We start from the raw sequence: 27092 nt of genomic DNA, 5'->3' as shown, positions 1-27092 counted from the left end.
AATAGGGCTTCCCTAGTGACTCAGTTGGTAAAGAATCTGCCGGCAATGCAGCAGACCCGGGTCTGATCCCTGAGTTGGGAAGATCCCCTGGAGAAGGAAATGGCAATCCACTCCAGCATTCTTGCCTGGAGAATTCCATGAAAGAGGCTACAGTCCATGGGATCTCAAAGAGTTGAACACGACTGTGCAACTTTCACTTTTCATGTCTAAGAGTTAATGTATTCATTGTAAACAAACTCTTATCAAGCACACTTCCAGAAAAGCAACGATGACTAGATATTTACTCCAAAATCTTGGACCCAGGAGTCCCCCCAAGTCAGCTGGCTCCTTCCACAGATCTGCTCCAGAGGGTGCCTCCAATGGGGCCAACAGCTGCTCTCGAAGAGGTTTCCTGAAGCTCAGTTATGGGGGCATCAGGGTTGGGGTTCCTAGGTTGGAGAGGATCCCCTAGGATTGGGAATCTAGCTGTCATGAGTCTGGAAGCCTGACAGAGGTTTAAGCCACAAAATCGAGGAGCTGCAGCAAGGTATGAATCCCTAAGAAAACACAGTCATTGAATGACTCTAGCCCTCCATCCCTTCAAGAAAGCAACAACCAAAGAAGACTGAGAAGAGCACAAGGAGGTGGGAGGCTGAAGGAGGCAGAGGAAGAAAATAAAGAAATCACTCTTCCATCAAAGAGGTAATACTAAGGATGCTATCTTGCTTTATTTGTACTTTTATCTCTATTTGCAGGAATGAAAAATTGAGTTCATCTCCAGGGATTTTTTTCCTGAGAACATCATTGGATAAAAGCACAAAGATGCATGCCCATGGTTGTTAATTTCAGCGCTGTTTATAATGGCCAAAAATGGGAAACAATTTAAGACCCCGTCATCAGAGAACTGCTTAAATAAATTATGGGACATCTCTATGATATTTACAGACCTTTTTTTCTGCCTCAACACACTCAAAGAATTAGAAACATGCTGTATTATCAGTGGCTGAGCCATAGCTGCACTTCTCAGTGCTGGGAAGATTGTAAAATGGAACCCACCCTCATGCCAGGTACTTTTACCACCATTCCCACCATTCCCACCAGTCCCATCCCCCAGCACGCTGAAGAACCTGGATGTAAGCAGTAGCATGTCATGCAGTCATGCAAAATGATAACAGAGCTCTACGCTGACTCACATGGAGACAGGTACACAACACACTGTTAATAATCTGCTTGCTCATAGAACAGTGTGTGCAGCGTGACTGCATTTATGACGGACTGCATCTGTGTCAAGATGGTCTCAAATGTGAACAGCTGTTTATACTTTCTTGTTTATAACTTTCTGTATTTTTCAAATTTTACAAGTATGCATGATTTTTATAATCAGAAAAAGAGAGCACTTACATGAATAATTAGATACGTAAAAAACAACTCACTACGAGTCAAGTCCAGTTATAACAGAAATGTCTCTTCCTGTTAATAAATAAGGCTTTGTGCCCCAAGCCTTGGCCTATATATCATTAGTAAGTCAATGCAATGACATTTCAAGACAACAAAGGAATTTATATGGTCTCCTGATGTTCCCTCGGGTCACATTAAATAAATATTTGAAATCCCTTGTTTTCTATCGTTCTTCAGCTGGTGAATGTATTATTTTTTTTTTTTTAAGAGGCAAAATAAAGCCAATGCTCCTTCTCAAGAAAACCATGCATTTGCCTTTTATAAAATGAGTGACATAAATGTAAACAACCCAACATTAATTCTGAAATGCAAGAAAGAGAAATGAGTTTTTATAATGCAAAATCATAAATATTAAGGTTACTAACTGAAAAGTCTGACATCTCACACAAGTATCTGTTCATTTTTCAATGTTATTTCTAAGGAGAACCCCCAAAAGCACACTGTTCAGCTCAAAATATTTTTACTTTCAATTCTTACTTTGATTTTAATCATGAAAAGCAAAATGAAAAATTCAAGGCGGAACTAGGGTGATCAAAACACAATATGAGAAACAGAAAGCCAAGCCCTGGATTAGGAACTGTTTAACACTTTACATTCTGTGGAGGGGGCTCATTTGGTTTGCACTGAAAATAAAAACTTATCTCACATCAAATGAAGGAGTACCAAGTGAAATGGATAAAATAATGTCAAGTTGGAGAAGAGGATGGATTGGAGGGGTGTGGCGATATAAATAGGGCACAGAGTTTTACAAACGTGAATTCTTAGTGAAAGAGATTTAAAAAATAGCTCTTACCCAGCAACCAAGACGTATTTTCCATCTGCTTGATCCTTTAACCTTTCCAGCAAGGACAAACGTACTTTGGCTTTGCTTTTGCCATAGATTTCAATTTCATCTGCAAGCAATCCTATCTCCTTGGCAAGGATCTCCACAGCTTTTGGAGTCTGTGCTCTCGAAATCTCGATATCACTGGGCGGGGGGAATAGAAGAGGTAAGAGAGTCTGCTCAGCTTAGGTGGTCGCTGCTAGTGTAGAAAACATCCACCCACCACGCCAACAATTAAATCAAATGCCTTGTGGTCCTCTTTGCCAAGTAGGATTATGTGCAACTGCTAACAATTAAAGTACATGAGAAAACAGTACATTCCTTTTAGACAGAGAAACAACTTCAAAACTCATAATTCTAAACTTCTGTCCAGGTATAAGGATACACCTCTGTCATAGGAAAGGAGAAGGTATATTACAATGTGCCCAAAGGCCACCCTTAAAGATAATACCATGATTAGAGCACAGGGTCTTCTATGGGTCATCACTGAATTCTTCAACCAGGAATACGGGGCTTATTGCATAATGCTTTCCTACTGGGCTAGCCACATGTGTCTCTTGGCAATTCAAATATGTGGAAATGCTCTTGTGTTTCATCTGTGTCCATACTTTTCCTATCGCTTCCCTAGTTCAAGTCCAAAACTGCATTTCAAAATATTTCATTAATTACATAACTGTCGGTAAATGGAGCTAGTGCCCTGAAGCTCAACTTCAGAGACAGGAAGTTTTAGGAACTCCGGAGTGTCGCTGGGCAAACAATGATGCACACGTTGTCGCTCATCTCGACAGGAATGCTACGGAAATCAGCATGTGCTCAGCTTCTCAGAAGGCTCCTGAGCTCAGCTGCTTTTCTTATCGGGAGTTTGTCCAATCCACCTGTCTGTGACTTAGGCTGATGGTGCAGTTGTCTCCTGATTGGTCCTGGAGCCCCAATTCTGGGGCACAGCGGTCTCTCCACTGGCAGGCTCTATTTTTTTCTGTTGCTATTGCAGACAATCTACTCTCAGTCCTCATATTATCTCGTGTTCTCCTCTATGACCCGTGAAATCTGACCTCTGTGCAAGAAGTCACAATAAAGCTACTTCCAACACACACTTGAGCTGGAGAGGGGGAAGGGTGTCTTGGCCCGGATGTGGGTGGAGCTCTGTGACTGCAGCAAGGTAGGTCGCTCAGACAGTAAAGAATCTGCCCACAGTACAGGAGAACCAGGTTTGAGCCCTGAGTGGGGAAGATCTCCTGGAGAAGGATATGGCAACCCACTGCAGTATTTTTGCCTAGAGAATTCCATGGACAGAGGAGCCTGGTGGGCTACAGTCCATGGGGTCGCCAAGAGTCAGACATGACTGAGTGACTACACACGCATCTAACCTCTCCTCCAGATCCCTTTTTCCTTTCCGGTTCTCTTCCCTGCTTCACTGTCCATGGTCCCACTTCATTTTACCCTCCTGGCTATACCTTTTTTTCTGTCTCTCTCCTCCCACAACATCCTAAATTGAATAGGCTACTCTTGGAATGTCTCCCAGGTTTTCTCTTCACTAGCTGAAGAGTGACGGTGACATCATTCTGATTTTCTGAGTGATTTATAAACTACTCAGCCTGACTTTCTTTCCCCAGTGGCTCTAGAAGTCAGATTTGCTTAAGCAATTTAAGGGCTTTTCCCCTCCAAGTGGATTTATTTGGATTTGTACAAAGACTTTGGTACACAATTTGGCTGAGTTCTTCTCAATTTTTTTTCTAAGCTCTCTGAGAACAGAATTTATTCATTGACTTCTAAAAATGAAGGTGTGATAACAAAATAAGTAATCAAGAAATATTTTATGAAACAGCACGAATATAGGGATGATTATGACAAAGAACATTCCTTGGAATTTATGTATTAATGAACCAGATGACTAAGATGTTTAGTCTATTTGAGGAGTGAAAACAGCTTAGAGGGTTTCACCAGCCTGGTGGGTATAATCGAATCATAGTGGTTGGCTCTGACCCAAGGAAACAGGTCAGTTCTGAAAAGTAACTGGTTATCAAGTGAAAAATGAGTCCGTTCCTGGTGGTGTTATTGCTTACATTCTGTGTATTCCAAGACGGCAGGCAGGATCACCTGTTTAATCGCTGGCCTTAAGGGTGCCCCCTGCAGGAAGTGGGTTGGGCCAATTCAGTAATAGAGGGGCAACCATAGGGGATTCACTATGAGGCTGGAAAATGCATCTGTCATCTATCTGGCTGAGATAGCTTATCTAACGAACTGTTCTAAAATCACATGCTGAGACTGTCTCGCAGTTTGCATTTCCAAATTCATACAGAGGGAATATGTAGCTTTCACTTCATTAACTATCACTCAAGAAAATATCCATCTGGACTGTCCCAGAGTGTCCTGTCAGAGAGCAGATACCACCATGTTCTGAACAAAGTGGAGCTCCACTCCCACGTGGAATAGTGATTGGTTTGGTTGGTCATTTACCCCCAACAAAGAAACCTACAAGGCCCTGCAGACCAAGCTGACTGTGTGTGTTGGGCATCTCTGACACTGAAAAGCATATTCCAAAAAGTACCATATTTTGTCAAATCTAAGGTACTATTATTTTAAGAAAAAACACTACCACTGAACATGAGATACATCTGACAGGAAGGTGCATGCTGATTTCAGAGGTATGAAAAAAATCTACATCTTAGAATTGATAGACTATGGTAAACATGCTCACTATTATTTAATTTTGGAGGAATTAAAGGACAGAAAAAACAGTGCAGCAATTTGATTAGAGAACGCTATCTACCATCAAAGCCGTAAGACCGTGAGTTTTGCCCCCATCCAGTGGATAACTTTGGGTATCTAAGGTGAGCTGATGTCAGTATAAACAAATACCTTGGTACAGGGGACAGAGGCTGAAGTTTCAAGCAGTGAAGTCTCCATCTGCGGTGCTGCTGCTCACGGAGCCATCTCCTTCCGCTGCTGACCATGTTCTTTAATAGGGGTAGGAAGGAAAGGGTGTTAGACAAGTAAAATCTGATGGCTTACGTATCTACACTATGAAAATACCAAGCATCATTCAGGGATACTGTGTCATGGAAAGGAACAAAAGTTGCAAAATAATCCAAGTGGGCCTCAGGAGTAATTTTACTCACATGTAATTAAATGTATAGGTTTTTCTTAAAAAAATAAAATGTGAGATCCAAGTACTATTTTAAAAACTTTGTATTCATTAACTCAAAAATTCTCAAATAACTGGGTCAGACAAACCTGAATCCGCAGAGCAGCAGCAAGGAGACTCACATCTTCGGCGATGGGACTAATACCATGGATGCCAGAAGAAATGCATGCAGCCTTCCCTGGGGAAAGAAAAAAGACTTTCAGCATAACGTCATTTGTAGCCTACTGTTTTTTCCCTGTAAAATGCCAGGATGATGAATGACGTTCTCATTTTCAACCAAGGAAGTGAGCGTGTCATGGCACAGCTACAGGTAGTAGGTCAGCAGCTGGGTCCTGGCACAGCCTTGGGGCTCCCAATTGGGCCACAGATTTAGAGTTTGACGGGATTAAAATCTTGCCTCTACCTCTTACTGGCAATTGTGATTTTGGGCTCGTTAATTAATGTTGTTCAACCTTACAGAGTTTTGTGAGAACTGAATGTGATATGGTATGTAAAGTGCCTGGCATATTATATGTATATTTAAACAATACATCTAAAGTCAAAGCAATTCCATGTATGATTCAGTTCAGTTCAGTCGCTCAGTCGTGCCCGACTCTTTGAGACCCCATGAATTGCAGCACGCCAGGCCTCCCTGTCCATCACCAACTGCCGAAGTTTACTCAAACTCATATGCATCAAGTCGGTGATGCCATCCAGCCATCTCATCCTCTGTCGTCCCCTTCTCCTCCTGCCCCCAATCCCTCCCAGCATCAGAGTCTTTTCCAATGAGTCAACTCTTTGCATGAGGTGGCCAAAGTACTGGAGTTTCAGCTTCAGCATCATTCCTTCCAAAGAAATCCCAGGGCTGATCTCCTTCAGAATGGACTGGTTGGATCTCCTTGCAGTCCAAGGGACTCTCAAGAGTCTTCTCCAGCACCACAGTTCAAAAGCATCAATTCTTTGGCGCTCAGCTTTCTTCACAGTCCAACTCTCACATCCATACATGACCACGGGAAAAACCATAGCCTTGACTAGATGGACCTTTGTTGGCAAAGTAATGTCTCTGCTTTTTAATATACTATCTAGGTTGGTCAAGAACGAAAAGGAAGATTTAAATGCCTATAGAATAAGCCCAGGTAAAGTGCTGAGTGACAGATCAGGCTTTGTAAAATCCTTGTCCTAAAAGTGACAGAGCCGGGCTCAGAGGTAAAGAATCTATGTGCCAAGTGCAGGAGACACAGGTTCGATCCGTAGTCCCAGAAGATCCCACACGCTGTGCGTGAAGCAACTAAACCCATTTGCCACAACTGAGCCTGTGCTCCAGAGCCCTGGAACCACAACTGCTGCAGCCCATGCGCCCTAGAGCCCGCACTCTGCAACAACGGAAGCCACCACAGTGAGGCGCTCGCTCTTTGCAGCTACAGAGTAGCCCCACTTGCTGCAATTAGAGGGAAGCCTGCACAGCAACAAAGACCCAGCACAGTCCAAAGGAAATAAACAAATGAAATTATTAAAAACAAACATAAAAAAAGACAGAGCCGATTCTCCATCAAAGCTGAGAAATGAGGATTTCCTTCAATGATCCAGTGGCTAAGACTCTGTGCTCCCAATGCAGGGGGCCCAGGTTCAATCCCTGGTCAGGAAGTAGATCCCGTATGCCATAACCAAGAGTTCATGTGCCCCAACTAAAGATCCCAAGTGCTGCAACCAAATAAAATGTTTTTAAAAAAACTGAGACATTATATTTTAGGATATTAAGTTTGAGGATTACCTGGATTTCAAAATACAGAGAAGCATTTTATAAGAATTCTACTGTGGTTGGCACTTAGTTTGTGAAATGTAAACAGACAGTAAGTTTGTGAAATGTAAACAGACGTGTAAAAATGCTTTAGCCTATGCTGTTAACAGTAAGCTTTTTGAAGGAAGAGACAACCACTCTACTCTTAAATTTATCCATTTTCCTGACAGTCCTTTGCAAGAAAGAGCACATAACACGTAAGTGTTTGTGATGTTCTCTTGTCAAATGTATTAAGGGTGTTAGAAAATCATATCCCTCATGTATTGTTTAAAGAGATTAGCAACACTTCAGTTTTATACATCATATTTAGGCAAAAGCCAAGAGTCTAGAGAATGAGAAAGACCTGTTTTGTTGGAACCACTAGAGATCTGATCTAAAGGTCTTATCCAACCCCTGTGGAAAAGAAATATGCTTCCCTCATTCTTACCTCTACCTTTAAATGATGGGGAAATAAGAAAAAGTTGCATTCAATTTATAAATGGATGTTCCAGGAGTCTAATTAGGAATACCCATGTGAATGAAGATTACTTCACCTATAGAATTACACAGTGCACAATTTCACACTCTTAGCTACTGTCTAGCATACAATATGGAGAAGGAAATGGCAACCCACTCCAGTGTTCTTGCCCGGAGAATCCCAGGGATGGGGGAGCCTGGTGGGCTGCTGTTTATGGGGTCGCACAGAGTCGGACACGACTGAAGCGACTTAGCAGGAGCAGCAGCATACAATAGAACGCAGCTAAAATCAAGTAAGAGTTTAAAAGCAACACAAAAGACACATATATCTCAAACTTTAGAAGACTCTTGTAGGAACCAACATTTCTCATTTTAAAGAAAGTCATCTGAATTTTAGTAATGCTTTAGTGTATTATTTGCTTTTCCTTCTACTATATTCCAGCCAATAAAATGAAGTATAATTTTTAAATGGGAAAAAATCTAAGATGGATATCTCAAGTTGACTGAGTCAGAAGCTATTTTTTTCTTTCCTATGGTATACTTCCAACCTTTTCTATCATAACCAGTGGGCTGCTTTTGTAGCAGGAATCAGTGCAATCTTAAAATGGAATGGACAGTTCTGAATCTGGAGAAACTGAAGCAATTAAGATGGTAACTCAGGGAATCTAGAATACACGGTTAATAAATTTCTTGGAGACCCAAAAAAGGAAATCATTACCTCACCACCCCCGCTGCCTATGTTGAGGCCAGGCCCCACCCGGAGGGCTGTCCACACTCGTAAGTCAAGCAGGGCTCTCAAACCAAATGGCTCTTTTCATTTCCCACTAACACTCCCCATTAACTCACAGCTCCTTCCTCCAGGGACAAGTCAGTGAATCCTTTTAAAAGATGGCCTTTCACTTACCATTTTTCTTACAGTAACCAAACTTGCTACAATGAGAAAATTTAAGGCTAAGGTGTTATAATAGTTTCCTTGGAAATCAGAAGGTCTCTTTTCAAATAGGAGCTGCTTTGAGACCACCCTGGGACTCTCAGCAACTCTAATTAGCCTGAGTCCTGGGATGTAGCCCCCTGTCTCCACTCTATAGAATCACGTTTGCTTCAAATGATGCTCTCTCTGAACTACTCTGACCCATTAAGTTTCTATTTTGACACTCTTCTCTGGGCCCCAGACTAGTATCTCCTTTATCTCATTTGGTACATCAGAAACTAAGTCTGAATATTAGGTACACAGTGGTTTTTGCTGAGGACGAATTTTGACCTTTAGCATGCAGAGCATTACAAAATCAGAGCCCATTTCTTTCATTTGAAATAATGTTTTAGAAAATAAAATTCTTGTACCTAGACAACTGAACCCTGCTATGGCCCTGTTTTCAATCTAAACATGAGACTCATGCCACAGAAGAGGGACCCAATCCAACAAGTTAGGTGTAATTGTTTTCCAAGCACTGCCTCTGGGCTATCAGCCATCATGAAAATCTCTCTGGGGATTACGTATTCAATAAAATGCCCCTATAGAATTACCTCATCATAAATCACCCCATCCCATCTATTTTTACAAGGGAGGGAAGGGGAACCCTGTATCATTAAGATGACCAGGAAAATTTCATTATAAAGCCCTGCCTTCACCCAATCATAAGTATATTAAACATTCTTTTCCTCTTAAGTTGAAATAAAAGCAACTTTCTCTTTAATAATGTTTGAGAAAGGTCTTTGCTTGCTTCAAGTGGAAAATTATATATAAAAGAGGGAAAAGGCCTTTCTTCAATTTATTCAGAGATTAAATTCTCATACTAATCAAAGTTGTTAAAACAAAAACTTCTGACTACTGAGAAATGAAATGCTATTATAAATAGTGCCGACTGGAAAACGTTCATCCGTTTAATCAGCATAGTGTTTTTTCCATCTTTGCCTCTGCCTCGTCAGCCCTGTTTTTTTTAGCGGAGAACAAGTTTAAGGAAATGTCTTTCTATCTGAAACTAACTTAAAACTGTAACCATAGGATAATTCTGAATCCATTTTTAGTCGCTCATTCAACACAGTATTTACTAAGCCCTTCCAATGTGTCAGCTAATATTCTGAGCACTCAAAAATCAATAAAAGTTCTACTATTGGACCAGATAAACTAAAAATAAACTGCAATCTGTCTACATCCAGAATCTTTTTTTTTTCCCCTAAAGAGAATTGTTACACCAAAATTTAATGTTTTTAAAATACCTTAAAAAAAATAATGGTCTTAAAAAAAAAAAGAAACACATTAAAAATAGGGCACCATTTCAACCGTAAAACATACGCCAGCCTTCATGTAACTGTAGGGCTCACAGGATTCCAAAAGAACACTGAAGTCAACTCTCCTATCTCCAACCAGGGTTGTGCCAAAATCACCCTAAACACAAAAACTCTAATAAAAAACAGCAAGTAAACACTGTAGCAGGGAAGCATGCCTTAAAAAAACAACAATAAAGTCATAACTGACTTTCCTGATCCCACTAGGATTCTGAGCAAATTAAAACCGGGCATGGCATTGCTGGTACAGTGGTGAGCAGAGCTGCCTTCCAAAACAGTGCACGTACGCTGTGGATGGACCAAGCATTTTTTTCTTTTCAGGGAAAAAAAGTTATATCCACAAACTACATATATTTCAAAGAATTGAGTAAAGAATTGAGCATGCTTTCTATTTATTAAAAAAAGCCATTAATTCCATTCCATATTATACTGTACCTCTAATTGCTTCATTCATGTGTGTGTTTGTGAGCTGAGTACATGAGCATTCTGAAAAATTCCTGAGCATGTTCCCTTCAAAACACCCCAAACCACCTTGTGTCCTTCAGCTCCAAGGGGCTTTTAATCTGATTGGTCAATTCTGGGAGGAGTTACATTTCCTAAAGAGGAAGGTGCATTATTTCTCTTTTTGAAGAAATAGTTAAATGAATTTCAGTAAAACTTTTAGCATATTCCTTTCTTTTCTATTAAGTTTAACGCTTTTTTGGTGGAAAAATGTAAAATGGTCATCCCAAGGTGACTGAATCAGAAGTTCTATTTATTTTCTCCTTGATACTATTCTTTATATCACTGTGTTGCGAGGCTACCTAAGCTTCAAGGTCTAGAACGCCTGTACTAGTAGAGACTTCTACTCCTTTTGGTTCAAGTTTTGACCAGCTTTGGGGGAAAAGAAAAAAAAAACACCATCCTCTTGGACAGATCAGTACAGCCCCGCATTCCCACCCCATGTTGAAATTGGGAGCCACAGGCAACAAGGAAGGAAGGTTCTGTCTTCCTCTGCCATTGTCTCTTGCATACACAGGTCATGGGACTTGAGAGGGTGGGCTGGGTGTGGTCCAAAGCTCTCACAGCCTGAGTGTCTTTCTGTGAAAAAGAAAAAGGTCAGCCGGCTGGATCAGCTCCTCCTGGCCCCCTGGGTGGGCATCCTGGCCCTGACACAGCTTCAGCTACCCTGAGAGTGACCTGATGTGATCCAGGATGTTCCTGGATCCCTGAGCAAATACCATCAAATACTGACACCCATCCCAGGACCTCTTCTGTTTCTAAGGGTGACTTTCCCAGCATTCTGAATTGACTCTGGGGCTCCAAGAAGTGCTTGAGGGGTCACTGCAAAGGGAAATTATGAACACAGGGGAGCTGGTCTCCATTCCCCTCCCTCTGGCAGCTGTGTTTTCATCTACTTTTATGTGTTGAAATCCACCTAAGATTGCTTTAGGAGAAAGCATTCTGCTGTTTTAGAAAGACTGTGAGAAATACTATTCCTAGTTTACCTCACACATGTACTAACTGCCTGCTGTAGGTCACAACTGACTTGTCTGCTCGATGCTAGAGGACAGCAAGGGACATTTCAATGGCGGGGGGGGAGGCGGGGAGGTGGCTGCTACTGCAACTGGCATCTTGGTTGCTCTTTGCCCGACAATATGGTTCCAATATAAGTAACTGAAAAGGCGGTCACCTTAACTGTGTTCCTGTGTTGACAGTGACCACCATTTCAGGAACATACTCTTTCCGAATAAGGTTAACCTTGCTCATAGCAATCTCGCCTGTTTTGATTGTGGCCTGGCACCAATCTGAAGCCATTTACCTGATAGAAAGTCATGCGAACAGTTGAAAACAGTAGTTCCCGGTTGAATCCAAGAAAGGGGGATCTCTTCTGGCTTGGGTGAGCCCAAGACCACAATATCAGCCTCCTGTAGCTAGAAAGAAAAAGAGAAATACCACACGTGTTTTTAACTGTAGCATAAAGATGTGACGATCAGCATCAAATGCCTTCCATGTAGCAGATGACAATCGCAGTTTCAGATTGTCAGCTCCTCACTGGTGTACTGACAGAATCACTTTACTAACAAACGAACTAAGTGCAAACTGAACGTGATTATCATACCCTGGAAAGGAAGCTTTAAAAATTTCTTCCAGGTAGTCACTCCAGCATATAAACTGCATGCTGAGTTGCTTAAGTCGTGTTCAACTTTTTGCAACCCCATGGAGTATAGCCCACCAGGCTTCTTGGTCCATGGGATTCTCCAGGCATGAATACTGAAGTAGGCTGCCATTCATTTCTCTGGAGGATCTTCCTGACCCAGGGATCAAACCTGTGTCTCCCGCATTGCAAATAGATTCTTTCACCACTGAGCCACCAGGGAAGCCCCAGCATAAATACTGTGTGTATTTTTAGCACTGTCACATTTTCACCACTAACTGGAATACTGAGAAAAAGGCTGAAGTCAAGGAAACAGGGAGGGCACTGCTGGGAGGAGGAGATGGTACTCGGCGTAGGGTAACACAGGCAGCATCCTGACTTAGGACAGAGATAGAGCTGGTCTAGAAAAAAAAAAATCTCATTTTCCTTTAGGTCCTGGTTATAGTGTCTTGTCGAACTGCTTGGCTTTGTTTTGTTTTCTTAAAGAAAAAGGTTGGAATGCAACCCCTTCTACAAAAGACATGTCTGCCCTATTTATATTTTGATAACACAGCGCTGGAGGAACATGTCTGGTAGGACAGTTCTGAAGAAGGGTGAAACGTTAACTCTGGCGTCAACAAAAGAATGACCACCTATTCCAGTACCAAGTAAGCACCTGATGACTTCAAACTGGACCCATATGTGGAAGGACTGAGTGGAAGAAGGAATCCCAGACCCGCAGGGAAAATAGTGACAATTAAGCATGTCAGCTCTTAAATACACGCGGTGAGTGTCATTGCTGCTGCTGTTGCTGCTAAGCCGCTTCAGTTGTGTCCGACTCTGTGCGACCCCATAGATGGCAGCCCACCAGGCTCCGCCATCCCTGGGATTCTCCAGGCAAGAGCACTTGAGTGGGTTGCCATTTCCTTCTCCAATGGAAGAAAGTGAAAAGTGAAAGTGAAGTCGCTCAGTCGTGTCCGACCCTTAGCAACCCCATGGACTGCAGCCCACCAGGCTCCTCTGTCCATGGGAGTTTCCAGGCAAGAGTACGGGAGTGAGGTGCCATTGCCTTCTCCGGTGAGTGTCATTATGCCCATTTAATTGACAAGTAAACTGAGACTGAGGAGTGCATGCAAGAATCTCAGTGGTATATCCCGTCTTCCCAGTGGCCCAGCCTTGGATTCAATACTGCTGAGGCAGAAAGAGGGAGACTGACTGCCCTCCACTTTCCAGTACTTGACAACCCTTCCATCATCGCTTTTGCCAGACTTCAACGCCCTGCAACTGACGGCAAACTCTTCAGAATCAAACAGACAGGAACGGAAGGCAAAACACAAAAACACCCCCACTACCACTACCCTCACACATCCATCCAAAGGCCCAGGAAGTGAGCCGGCTGCAGGGGTCCTCATCCGCTTTCAGCCTGGACATGCGGATTGCTGAGAGGACCAGGCAGGACCAGGTCAATGTCACAGTGCTTCAGTGCCCAAACAGCATTACAGACTCGGCTAAGGACTGTGTAACACTGGGCAAGAGGCTGCCTCAGCTAGAGTCTCAGGAATCTTGCAAACAAAACAGCCAAGATCTAGAGCAGCTCTGAGCTCCCTTGATAAAGAAGCAGGGTGAAAATTTAAACGCACATCTTGTCAAGAGCCAACAAAGCCAATCCTTACAAATTAACATCCCGGAAACACTGGTCAATCCGATCATGCAAATCGTGCTCATGCTTAGTTGCTCAGCTCTGTCTCACTCTGTGACCCCACTGACGGTAGCCCGCCAGACTCCTCTGTCCATGGGGTTTTTCTGGCAAGAATACGGGAGAGGGTTGCCATTTCTTTCTCCAGGGGATCTTCCTGACCCAGGAGTTGAACCCGCATCTCCCATCTCCTGCACTGTAGGCAGATTCTTTACTCACTGAGCCATCGGGGAAGCCCAATCATGCAAATAGGGCACAGCAACTGACTGAGTACCATGAAGGAGCCCAAATGCTTTTCAGTTTTTAAGGTGCTCACTGTTTTTCAGCATTACCCTTTATTAAGGCACAGCAATGAGTCAGTATTAACCACATTCAAAAAGAGGTCCCTACTGGAAAAACTACAACAGTGTAAACACAAATTAAGAGGTTTACACTCAATATTATCAGCAAGGAGATCAAACCCATCAATCCTAAAAGAAATCAGTGCTCAATATTCATTGGAAGGACTGATGCTGAAGCTGAAGCTCCAATACTTTGGCCACCTGATGCAAAGAACTGACTCATTAGAAAAGACCCTGACGCTGGGAAAGATTGAAGGCAGGAGGAGAAGGAAACAACAGAGGATGAGATAGTTAGGTGGCATCATCGACTTGATGGACATGAGTTTGAGCAAGCTCCGGGAGTTGGTGATGGACAGGGAAGCCTCGCGTTACAGTCCATGGGGTTGCAAAGAGTCAGACATGACTGAGCAAGTGAACTGAACTGAGTGTGTTATGGTCACGTGGGTTCTCAACAGATGGAGCTGAAAAGCGGCTAGACTTGTAGGTGCTTTTATTTTTAGGAGAAAAATGTGTCCTTATGGAAAGAGGATTTTAAATGTCTGATAAGAAAACGTATGGGATCCCTAGGTGGCACTAGTGGTAAAGAATCTGCTTGCCAATGTAGGAGATACAAGAGACCCAGGTTTGATCCCTGGATCAGGAAGGTCCCCTGGAGTAGGAAATGACAACCTGCTCCAATATACTTGCCTGGAAAATTTCATGGACAAAGAAGCCTGGCGGACTACAGTCCACAGGGCCACAGAGAGTTGGACACAACTGAGCGACTAAGCAGCAGCAAGAAAATATATGAGTCCCTTTACCACTGCAGACAGTCAACCACAGTACGACTCGAGAGTAACGCAAATTGTTTAACACCTGTTGTAAGTGATCAGCAGACAAGAAATGCCATTTCCACGTTCAACGGTGGCCAACACAGAACATGTTAAACTATCTACAGGAAAGAAGTTAATATGGACACGACTGCAATGCTCATTTTGGAAAAAGCAAGGATCACAGGTTCACTTGAGTCCCCTAAGAGTGCTTAGTTTCCTACACGTGGTATCTTCGGTACAACCTGTTCTTTTCATTACCTATAAATCTCAGACATCTCATGCCGACCCCTTAACTGTGTACCTAGACTCAACTCGAAAGTGGGCTGTGCAAATAAGCAACTGGAGGACAGTCAATCCCCAGAGAAAAGACAAAAATCTCCTCCCACAGTCATGATTGCAATGGAGATGCTAATTTTTTCTGGAAAGGAAAAGTGCTAGATGCTTAAATCAATAAATAAGCCACAGAGGCCCAGGCAAGGTTTTTTTAATGAGCTACAATTCAAGGAGAATTATCATCTCACTGGCTGTTTCTACTTTCTTCCTCCCTAATGGGAAGGACCTCAGCCAAAGCCTGGCTTGAAACTTTACTCATAACAAAATATTGCCTTCTCTGCTGAGGCCTGAGTGGAAGCAGCTTAGAGTGTACCGCCCACTCCCCAGGCGGAAGACCAAATGTTAAAACCATCACCAGATACAGATATGCAGGCATTTAGTGTGGAGCACGTGGGAATGCTGGAGGGTTTAGATACCATGAAAACTATTTTTCTTGAAGGTTTTCTTTTCGGGAGGGGTAGAAGTAGGGATGAGAAGTCTCAGAATATGGAGGGGGAGATAGAGGACGGATAGGAGAGAGAGGACTCGAAATGTTATGCTGCTGCTGCTGAGTCGCTTCAGTCGTGTCTGACTCTGTGCGACCTCATAGACGGCAGCCCACCAGGCTCTCCTGTCCCTGGGATTCTCCAGGCAAGAACACTGGAGTGGGTTGCCATTTCCTTCTCCAATGTTATAAGGAACATCATAGTTTTGTACTTAGCAAAGGAAATGCATTTTTAAAATGGAAACTACGGGAAAGACAGCCGCACATTTCTGGCCAGAAGAGAGGGATTTATCTTCTGCTATCAACGATTTTATAAGGGCATATATGAACCTCAGGTATGGGGTTTGTATGCATACAGAAAGCTGGGATAGGTTTTAAAAGAAGAATCATGATTGAACTACCTGAGACCTAACAAACCTGCTTCTACATCCTTCAAATGTTATGGACAGAGTTCTGAAAACAAAGTTCAAAATTAAGAACATCACTTTTGAAAAAATCAGCTGGTGCTCTCTCCAGCCAACGACATGCTTCTGAATTTACACTGACTGGAGAGAATGAAAGAGACCCAGAATTCTTCAGTGAATGGACTCATTCACCTGCCGTCTCCACTTGGGTACTCCACTTGGGGCAGACACTGAGGTTGCTGAGCATCAGAAAATAAAGATCCAAGACTACAAGATTTGAGAGCTAGGATCTTCCTGATGAAGGGACAGGACAAACCACTGAACTATGGAAAAGAAACACTCTATTTCTATGTATTTTGACCATACAGTTGGTAAAATACTTAAAAAACCGGCGAATGTTTAACATCTGGTAGGCCGCATGCAACGGCCTGGCAGCTGTCACAGTTAAGCACAGGGTGGGGTCCCCAGGGAGCGAGGGGTCCCAGGGAGGGAGGGTGGGAGGTGATCTGGCCCTTGTTCTTTCACTTTCAATGAACTGGGACACTGCGGTTAGTGCGAGCTGGTTGAGAGGCTTTATAGATCACATCATGTTCTGCACAAGAGCCTTCACAGTGCTCTGTGATGACAGCCTGGAGGCCCCATGGCTGTCTCACGGCAAAGTCCTAACGAGAGTGAGGTGTTTTTCCTTTTTATAAAAAGTCACTTTCTTTCAATAAAGGCCGAATTCTTGAATTTGCTGGCCTTTTCTTGACAACAGATAAGCAGCTGTCAGGCTGGGCTACCCTGGCTGCCCTTGCTGCATCCACTGTGTTTTAGGACGATGATGCTGGAGGCTGGATTGAGAAGGGCTGGGGGAGCTGAGAGGGAAAGCATGGTACAGGCAGCAGGCAGAGGACACCTCTGTAGGAAGCTGGATGCCTGGAACCAAGAAAGGAACGGAGGATGGGGAAGCAGGGTAGGATTCACCAGCATCAGAGATGTAGTTAAACGCTGAGGCTTGGATAAGATCTCCAAGGGAAAGAACGGGAAGAAAAAGGTGTCTAAGGCATCCCTCAGAACTCATCTTAAATGACAAAGAGGAAGAAATGACATGACTCTGGCCATGTCTGGTCTTCCTGACCCAGGAGTCAGGGGAGGAGCACTGGGTTGTCTCAAGCAGCCTCAGGGGAAAGGGTGTTGTCAACCAGTTCCAAATGATACCCAATGGCTAAGCAAGCCAAAAACCATTAGGAACCCTTCAGTGACTTTATTATAGAAGTGGGCATAGGCAACCATGCTTGGGCAAAATCTGCCCTCTGAGTCCAGTGTGTTCCCTCCCTATGGAGATTTCACTGAGCCAGTGAGCAGTGGTGTGCTTGAGGGCTCAGTCATGTCCGACCCTTTGCAACCCCAGGGACTGTAGCCTGCCAGGCTCCTCTGTCCATCTGTCCGTGGGATTTCCCTGGCAAGAACACTGTAGTGGGTTGCCATTTCCTCCTCCAGGGGATCTTCCCGACCCTCGGGTCAAACCCCAAAGGGTTAATAAATAACCTTCCTTTTTCTCAAAAATTCATGTCTTACCTTATCATTTAACATACTTACTGTTCAACATATGAGAAGAGAGTATCAAAGACAGTCAGTTGTGTCCCAAATGATAGAAAAGACAGTTAATCCCTCTTCGAGTTTACTTGATTCTCACATAAATTACGATGGATGGTAAAAGGAAAACGCAACCTCAAATCCAGTAATGGACATACTTTTTGAAGGATTCATCCAGAAAAATTCCCTTTCTCATACCCTAGGAAGAAATAAAACTAAAAAGCCTTATTCCTCAGCCTTACTTTTTAGTTTTATTTCTTCCTAGGGTGTGAGAAAGGGAATTTTTCTGGATGAATGTCAAAGTATGTCCATTACTGGATTTGAGGTTGCATTTTCCTTTTATCATCCATCGTAATTTATGTGAGAATCAAGTAAACTCGAAGAGGGATTAACTGTCTTTTCTCTCATCTGGGACACAAAAAAGGCTGAGAAAGAGAGAGCATGTGCTCACACCTGTGTGTGTGTATTTGTGATGAGAGATAATGTGATATGATAGAGACACAGAAGCATATAGCACAAAAATGTGTAAGAGCTCAAGTTATGGTTCCCAGATCCACAGGAAGTGAACCTCGCTTCAGAGGCAGAAGAGCCTTGTGATCTATGCTTATTCTGCGTTGTTAATGCGAACTGACAGTGGGTAATTCAGCACTGCATTTCCTGCCACACTCGCGCTTTCTGATTCTGAACCTTGGGATGCACATTAACAGATTCCTGCATGCCACTTCCCTGGAGTAACTCTCTGGCCTCAGCTGCCTCCTCTGAGAAGTGAAGAAACTGCACTTAGAGAGGAACTGAGGTGCAGAGGGAAGAGCCAACGGGGCGGGGGGGCGGTGGTTTCAAGACCTGGATTCAAGTCCAGGCTGTGCTCTTGTCATCGATGACCAGGGTCAAGGCACTGCACAAAACACCTTATTTTCAGGGTGTAACGCTAATAAGAAAATACATGAAAAGGCTTTGAAAAATGAAATCTGTACACAAACATAAGGTGTTCTATCATTACAGACTAACTGCGTGCGTGTGTGCTAAGTCGCTTCAGTTATGTCTGACTCTGCAACTCTATGGACTGCGGCCCTTGGGGCTCCTCTGTCCATGGGATTCTCCAGGCAAGAATACTGGAGTGGGTTGCCATGTCCTCCTCCAGGGGATCTTCCCAACCCAGGGAAAGAACCCAAGTCTCTTAAATCTCCTGCACTGGCAGGAGGGTTCTTTACCACTAGGGCCACTTGGCAAGACTCATAGACTATGCAAAGACCTACCCATTGGAGTATTCTAATTCTACACCCTTAGGAAGCATTTATGCTGGAAGAGTGAAAGATGGAGCCAGGCTCTGCTGATGGTGTGGACAGGCAAGCAAGGATGATCCACAGGCAGACAGGAGGTGATGCCACTGGCCTGTTCCCTGCAGAGACACAGCCTGGAGCCCTTGTCCTTTTATGCAACACACGCCTTGAACCATCTGAGACTTTATATGCCCCCTCCGGATCTTATGCCAAGTTTCAATAGATTCTCCCACTGATCCTTTTCTCAACACTGCTAAATATAAATGGCCTAATTTGGGGGCTTTTCAAAAGTTCTATTCACTGTCCTCTCTGGTGTTAATAAGTAACGCAATGATCAGACAGAAGCAAGAGTGAGAAGAAAGGGAGCTGACATCCAAAGGTGTTTTTCAATCCATTAATAGTGAACACAGAAATTCAGGGGCCTACATTATCTAGGTCACTTCATCACACGTTACTCAATAGCCTCAGTATTTACTTGGCACAAGATCTGTGCCACCCTGGGGTCAGTGGTATCTCCTCCACTCACCCATTACACAGGGCTAGAGTCAGGGGAGGGACTCACATCAATAAGGCTGGAGTGTGAATCCATACACCTGACCAGGGTGGCCCCCACCCTCCCCTCTCGAAAGGGTAGACACATCCCTCCTGGAGAGCGAGCCTGCAAGGGTGGTGACAAGCTTAAAGCTCAGGGAAGAAATGGCTTCTTTTTCTTAGGAAGCTATCTGTGGGATTAGTAAGAGTGGGGATAAAAAAATGTTGAACCTAACCCAAGTCAAATGTCTTGGACCTTGGTCCCTCTGATGTTCCCCAGCCCAAGCTGTTGGATACTTTGGAGTTTCAAAGATTATCAGACATTAGGAAATTTCTCTGGTGGTCCAGTGGTTAAGACTCTATACTTCCAAAGCAGAGGGCACACAGGTCTGATTGCTGGTTGGGAAATGAAGTTCCATTATGCTGTGGGGTATTTAAATAAACATTAAACTTGGAAGGTCCTTTTAAAGATTGGGTTTTGGGACTATCTGGAATAAGAGCTGACATGAGATAATGGCTAAAAATTATACTGCCACCGCTAATGATTTAAAATTATATATATATATTTGCTCAGTCTCTCTACTTCTCTGAGCCTCGGTTTCCTATCTGTGATATGGGAAGAGTGAGAGTCCAGCCTCATAGGACGGCTGCAGAATCAACAAGGTAACTCGAGTGAAGGACAATCCTGGTTCACTGTAACCCCTAACTCAAAATTATTCCATGTCCTTGCTGCCATTACCATATGTTACTGGTTTAAAGTGCTGGAAGAAAAAAAGATCTGTCAACTGAGAATTCTATATCCAGCAAACCTGAACTTCAAAAAAAAAAAAAGAGGGGTTAGGGTGATCCAGTGGTTCCAAGTCCACCACAGGGAGCAGGGGTTCCATTTGTGGTTAGGGAATTAAGATCCCACATGCCATGCAGCGTAGCCAAAAAAAGAGGGAAAATTTAATACATTTGTATATTAAAAACAGAAGGAGTTCATTGCCTTTAGACCTGCTCTACGAGAAGTGGAAAGACACTAGTTAGTTAACTCCGAGCTGTGTGAGGAAATACAGATTTCCAGAAAAGTCAGTATTCTTGTATTTTTGGTTTGAAACTACAGTTGTAATTTCCTACCTGATTTAAGACAAATGTATTAAAAGTTGTATTAAAAAAATATATAGAAAAAAGAAAAAGCACTCATGTAAATGGCTAATCTAGTCCAGTTTAAAAGCTAACATTTCCCCACCAATCTTGGGAAAAGAGTATTTTTACAAGCTCTCCTATGTATAATACACATATATTTAGAATTTCCCAATTCACTTTTTAAAGTCTTTTGTAAGGCATGCAATGTACTGAATTCAAAGTGGAAAATGATTCTGATAAGTTAACTTTTGCTCAAAAAGCTTGGCCTACTTTGATCCTTCAAGTGTGAAAGACCTATGTCTTTTCCTTTACTGTTAGTGCTAGTTTTGACAATCTCTGTGCTCAGAAGGAGAAACAAGATCCTCTGAGAAAAACAAAGTAAAACAGCTCTCTTCTTTCTGGGTTATTTCTTATACACGCAGCTGGGACTGACCCGATTCATTGCAGCTGGAGGCCGTTTTGCCATCCTCCTCCAGCTGTGTCAAAAGAGGCTTTTGGGGGTGTGTGTGTGTGTGTGTGTGTGTGTGTGTGGGTGTGTGTGTGTAGGGTGGAGAGCACAGCCCTGAGGTGCCAGCCAGCCTCCCTATCCTGGAGAGAGGAACCACTCTGCCTCACAAATACTCAATACAGAACATTTCCTTCTGGCATCAGGGTGAACTCCCTGGGGTGAGAAAGAGGACATCTCTAAATGTAGGCCAATTCTCACGGGGCAGATGGCTGTCCCCTCCTACATCAGGGTGTCATTCCACTCCAGGGTCCTGAGGAGCTGAGTAAAGGGCCTGCATCTGGGTGCAGGAAGGAGCGCAACTCCTTAGCTCAAACCAAAAATTTCACACCCAATGCTTTAGCTTACCAACAGCTGATGCTCTATAGAGTGTGGCTCATCTGGACCAATGCCCAGACATTCCTCTCCTCCCACCATGTAAATGCAGAATGCATCTCAAAGCCCAAGAGTGATGCTCCAGAACGAAGCAGAAAACTTATTCTTAATTGTCAATGATACACTCAGAAAGGCATAAACTATAGCTTCCAAATACAGAAGTCCACTCTGTTTTGTGTAATGCTCTAAAAGGCAAATCTCAATCCCTCACATTCTGGGTCCACAAACGTTTTATATGTAATCAGTATGCAAAGCGAGGAGATCAAACCCATCCATCTTAAAGGAAATCAACCCTGAATATTCACTGGAATGACTGATGCTGAAACTGAAGTTCCAATACTCTGGCCACCTGATGCGAAGAGCTGATTCACTAAAAAAGACCCTGATGCTGGGAAAGATGGAGGGCAAGAGGAGAAGGGAACAACAGGAGATGAGATGGTTGGATGGCATCACTGATTCAATGGACATGAGTTTGAGCAAACTAGGAGATGTGAAGGGTAGGGAAGCCTGGTGTGCTGCAGTCCATGGGGTTGTAGAGTCAGACACGACTGAGAGACTGAACAACAACAATATTCAAAGACTATCCTTAGATTGTTAGGTTGTTGATAGAGATGAAATCCATTTCTATTTAACTAACTTGATGTAAAAATCCCTCAAAATCGCAGGAAGGAATACTATTCCTAGAAAGAGTGATCGGTAAACCAGGAATTCCCAGGAGACGTGACCTGATGTGAAGTGGCTTCTGAGGGGACACAGGCATCAGCGAAGGAAAAGGTCCATAGCCACAGAGTTGAGGACCAGAGGGTGGGCCTGGACTGGCCAAAGCTGGACACACTCTCTCGGGCACACTTTCTCTTAGTTTTGTTTTTGATTTGGTTTCCTCGGCCTCCACGTATTGTTGGGAGACCTCACAGACAGACTGACTCTCTCCTTATACCCAGCCATACATTGGAAACATGTGTGCTAGGCTTCAAATAAGGAACCCAGGTCCTACATTTTATTACCTCCTTACAAGCGATTGACCCACTGGCCTTTCCATTTCCACATCAAGGATCAACTGCACATCTGTATGGTGAAACTTGCCAGTGTCCTTCCTGACTCACCATCCGCCGCAGCCAAGCTATTACTGGGGATGTTAACAGGTGCCAAGTCCTGCGCTAAGCAAACCAACAGCATCACTGAATTCTCACAGCAGCCTCAAGAGGACGGGAGTATTAAGATCCCCGTTCTACACATGAGGAGACAGACTCAGAGAAGTTAAACAACAACGAAGTCTTGAATCCAGAGCTGTTTGCACCAAAGCCTGTTGTATTGCTTCCCGAGAACACAAATGTCATCCCAAGCGTTCCAAAGACAGTTCCTACTGGTTGCAGCAGTAGCAGCTTCGAGGTCATCCCAAATTTGGAAGGCTACATGTAGTTTCAGAGGTGGTATACAGGGCTCCAGTGTTACAGTCACCACCTTATCCCTAAAACCCTCACCCCTCTGGTTCTTGAAATGCCCCACCAGATGGCCAACAGGGCATCCTGTCCCACGTCAGGTACAAACAGGCAGGAAAGAATCACTTTTCAAAGATAATATCGTGTGACCTCACAGCTATACTCCTTTGCTTGTTCTTTTCTCCCCCTGATACTTGTCACTGTTCATAATGAGAAGTTAAATGGGCCATCATCTTAAAATGTACTTACAATGCATTATAATCTTAAAATACATTGTTGATGCCATTAGAAAACAAATACCAATCTACTGTAAAATGTATACTTTCAGTGTTTTTCAGTGAAGGCTTTCGAGGTGTGCGATAAGGGTGGACACAGCCTGCCCCATTCAGGTCTCGCAGCACTAATCTGTGTTTGGATATTCTTTGCACCATTTTCAGTTGCTATCACCATGCTCTGCAGAGGACCCAATGACCCTCTGAAACCAGGCCCAGCAATGGTCTGTGTTTTAGAAATAAAATATAGGAATGAAGTAAAATAAAAGTCGCTCAGTTGTGTCCAACTCTTTGTGACCCCATGGACTGTAGCCTGCCAGGCTCCTCGGTCCACAGAATCCTCCAGGCCAGAATACTGGAGTGGGTAGCCATTCCCTTTTCCAGGGGATCCTCCCAACCTAGGGATGGAACCCAGGTCTCCCTCATTGCAGGTGGATTCTTTGCTATCTGAGCCATCAGGGGAGTCCAAAATATAGGAATAGTGAAAAGTTAGATGTCAGACAGAAGCATGGAGGTGTACTAGCAGGAGGCGAGTGACAAGTGCAGCGCTAGCTGCTAGCACAAAGAAAGGAAAGAAACAGCCGTTATTCCGTGGTGGGAGGGGAGCCTGCTGTGTGTAAGTGGACCATGTACAGGGGGTCAAACAAAGTTTAAGGACAATTATGGGAAAGCTCAGCAGTGGTCACAGGACTGGAAAACGTCAGTTTTCATTCCAATCCCAAAGAAAGGCAATGCCAAAGAATGTTCAAACTACAATGCAACTGTGCTCATTTCACATGCTAGCAAGGTAACACTCAAAATCCTTCAAGCTAGGCTTCAGCAGCACATGAACCAAGAACTACTAGATGCAGAAGCTGGATTTAGAAAAGTCAGAGGAAGCTTTGCTGCTGCTGCTGCTAAGTCACTTCAGTCGTGTCCGACTCTGTGAGATCAAACTGCCAACGTCCACTGGATCACAGAAAAAGCAAGACAATGCCAGCAAAACCTCTATTTCTGCTTCACTGACTATGCTAAAGCCTTTGACTGTGTGGATCACAACTAACTGTGGAAAATTCCTCAAAAGATGGGAATACCAGACCACTTACCTGCCTCCTGAGAAACCTATATGCAGGTCAAAAAGCAACGGTTAGAAGCAGACGTGGAACAACGGACTGGTTCAAAACTGTGAACGGAAAACATCAAGGCTGTGTATTGTCACCCTGCTTATTTAATGTCTATGCACAGTACATCATGCAAAATGCCGGGCTGGATGAATCACAAGCTGGAATCAAGACAGCCAGGAGAAATAACAATCTCAGATATGCAGATGATACCACCCTAATGGTAGAAAGTGAAGAGGAACTAAAGAGCCTCTTGACGAGAGTGAAAAAGTTGGCTTAGAACTCAGCATTCAGAAAACTAAGATCATGGCATCCAATCACATCTTCTGCTGTTGCTGCTGCTAAGTCGCTTCAGTCGTGTCCGACTCTGTGCGACCCCAGAGACGGCAGCCCACCAGGCTCCCCCGTCCCTGGGATTCTCCAGGCAAGAACACTGGAGTGGGTTGCCATTTCCTTCTCCAATGCAGGAAAGTGAAAAGTGAAAGTGAAGTTGCTCAGTTGTGCCTGACTCTTAGCGACCCCATGGACTGCAGCCTACCAGGCTCCTCTGTCCATGGGATTTTCCAGGCAAGAGTACTGGAGTGGGGTGCCATTGCCTTCTCCAATCACATCACTTCATGGCATATAGAAAGGGAAAAAGTGGAAACAGTGGCAGAGTTTATTTTCTTGGCTCCAAAGGCATCATGGACGGTTAACTGCACCCATGAAAATAAAAGACGCTTGCTCCTTAGAATAAAAGCTATGATAAACTTAGAGTATTAAAAAGCAGAGACATTACTTTGTCAACAAAGGTCTGTATAGTTAAAGTTACGGTTTTTCCAGTAGTCATATATGGCTATGACAGTTGGACCATAAAGAAGGCTGAGCACCAAAGAATGTGTTGAACTGTGGTGTTGGAGAAGACTCTTGAGAGTCCCTTGGACTGCAAGGAGATAGAACCAGTCCATCCTAAAGGACATCAACCCTTAATATTCATTGGAAGGACTGATGCTGAAGCTGAAGCTCCAATACTTTGGCCACCTGATATGAAGAAATGACTCACTAGAAAAGACCCTGATGCTGGGAACAATTAAGGGCAAAAGAAGAGGGTGACAGAGGATGAGACAGTTGGATGGCATCACCGACTCAGTGGATATAAATTTGAGCAAGCTCCATGATATAGGGAAGCCTGGCTTGCTATAGTACATGGGGTTGCAAAGAGTCAGATAAGACTTACCGACTAAACAAAAACAATGAAAAGCCTGGAATCTTTCTTGCCATATTTTTGGCTCTAAAGTCGAAACAATAAAAGCAATGAAAGTTGCCAGTCTCTAAGATTCACAGTGGTTACTGCTATAGGTACCAAGGACTTAAGAAAAAAAAAAGGGTGTACAATGTCAGCTTTTAAAGAGAACCTCCATAGATACAGGAAAATCAGAATGTTACCCAATTTCTAGATTCTCAAGAGAGTAAAGCCAATCATGGTTCTCAAAGTTAGAATGAGCTTTATCCAAATAGTAAAGGTGATTTATTTCCATAATAAAAAAGTACTTTGAAAGATATCTTTGTTTTTCCAAAATACAGATACAACTAGCAAAACTATCTGTGACAGCTGTGAAAACACTGAATTGCCAATAAAGGCATTTTTCTCTTTTTCGTCACAGCTGTTCAGTTCAGGGCAAGTTTACTGTCCTCTTCCACTAAGCGTCCCAACCCCAAATTCTGGGCTTTTAAAGTACAAAACACTGTCCCTGCATTTTCTTGAATAGCCTGCCACCATGTGGCGACCACTGAAAAATCACATAGTAATTGCAAGATCATGTTCCCGGACTGTTTTCAAACAAGAAAGAACAAGGTATATCAGATCCACTTGCCATTCAAACATTACAGCTCTCAGTCCAGATGCCTTGGTCCCCAGGACAGGACTACAACTTGCTAGTCTCCATCCTCACATGGCAAAGTGAGGAACATGTATTTTCAGATTTTGGTAATTTATTGTGCTTAATGCACTTTTAATGTAAATTCACTTCCCTTGACATTTGTGGAATTCAGTCAGTTTTTGAAATTAAAAACTTTATGAAACTATTTCAGACAGTAAATTGTAAAAGAATTACAATTCACCTGGACACCCTGCCCATTACCCGGTTTAAGAAAAGGTATGACCAACACAAGCGAAGGTCCCCTAGTGTCTTCTCCATCTACATCCACATGTTTGTCCCATCACGGTTTTCCTGAATTGGTTCAGTTTCTGCTCATTTCCTTATTCTTTTCCTTTATATGTATGCAGCTCTAAAAAGGTATTGACTTTAAATCTTATACAAATGGGGTTAGACGAAATACATCCTTCTGCATTGACTTTAAATCTTATACAAATGGGGTTAGATGAAATACATCCTTCTGCAACTTGCCTTACTCCAGTGAATAATTTTTTAAAATTCTTTATTGATATTTATAGCTCTATGCTTCTTCAAAATTGTCTTGTTTTTGTCCTGATCTCCCATGTAAATTTTAGAATCAATTTGGCAAATTCTACACAATAATATTATGTCAGGATTTTGATTCAAATGTAGAGATTAATTTGGGAGAGAATCAGTATCAATATCCTTAAGAGAGTGAGTCTTCTAATCCATGAAATGGTATCTCTGCTTTTAACTGGGTCTTCTTAATGGCATTTATAAAAATTATACAATTTCTTTCAAAAGGTCAGAAATAACCTTTGTTAAATATATTTCTGCTGCTGTTAAGTCGCTTCAGTCGTGTCTGACTCTGTGCGACCCCAGAGACGGCAGCCCACC

The 27092-nt window shown here is 43.2% G+C and overlaps 1 protein-coding gene across 1 annotated transcript in view; it reads right to left on the bottom strand.

The window, feature by feature from the left end:
- The window catches only part of MTHFD1L (methylenetetrahydrofolate dehydrogenase (NADP+ dependent) 1-like), a 178039-nt gene that overhangs the window by 139955 nt on the left and 10992 nt on the right, over nucleotides 1–27092 (bottom strand). Inside the window, exons 7-10 of the mRNA XM_010840821.1 lie at nucleotides 11726–11837; nucleotides 5495–5583; nucleotides 5120–5217; nucleotides 2231–2404 (exon numbers count right to left, since the gene is read on the bottom strand). Of these exons, the coding sequence (XP_010839123.1) occupies nucleotides 2231–2404; nucleotides 5120–5217; nucleotides 5495–5583; nucleotides 11726–11837 (473 nt within the window). The remainder of the gene's footprint in view (nucleotides 1–2230; nucleotides 2405–5119; nucleotides 5218–5494; nucleotides 5584–11725; nucleotides 11838–27092) is intronic.

The sequence above is a fragment of the Bison bison genome, unplaced genomic scaffold, assembly GCF_000754665.1.
Source record: "Bison bison bison isolate TAMUID 2011002044 unplaced genomic scaffold, Bison_UMD1.0 scf7180017864148, whole genome shotgun sequence".
Taxonomy (NCBI): Eukaryota; Metazoa; Chordata; class Mammalia; order Artiodactyla; family Bovidae; genus Bison; species Bison bison.
The sequence above is the reverse complement of the archived record's forward strand: the minus strand, read 5'-3'. Positions and strand labels throughout refer to the sequence as shown.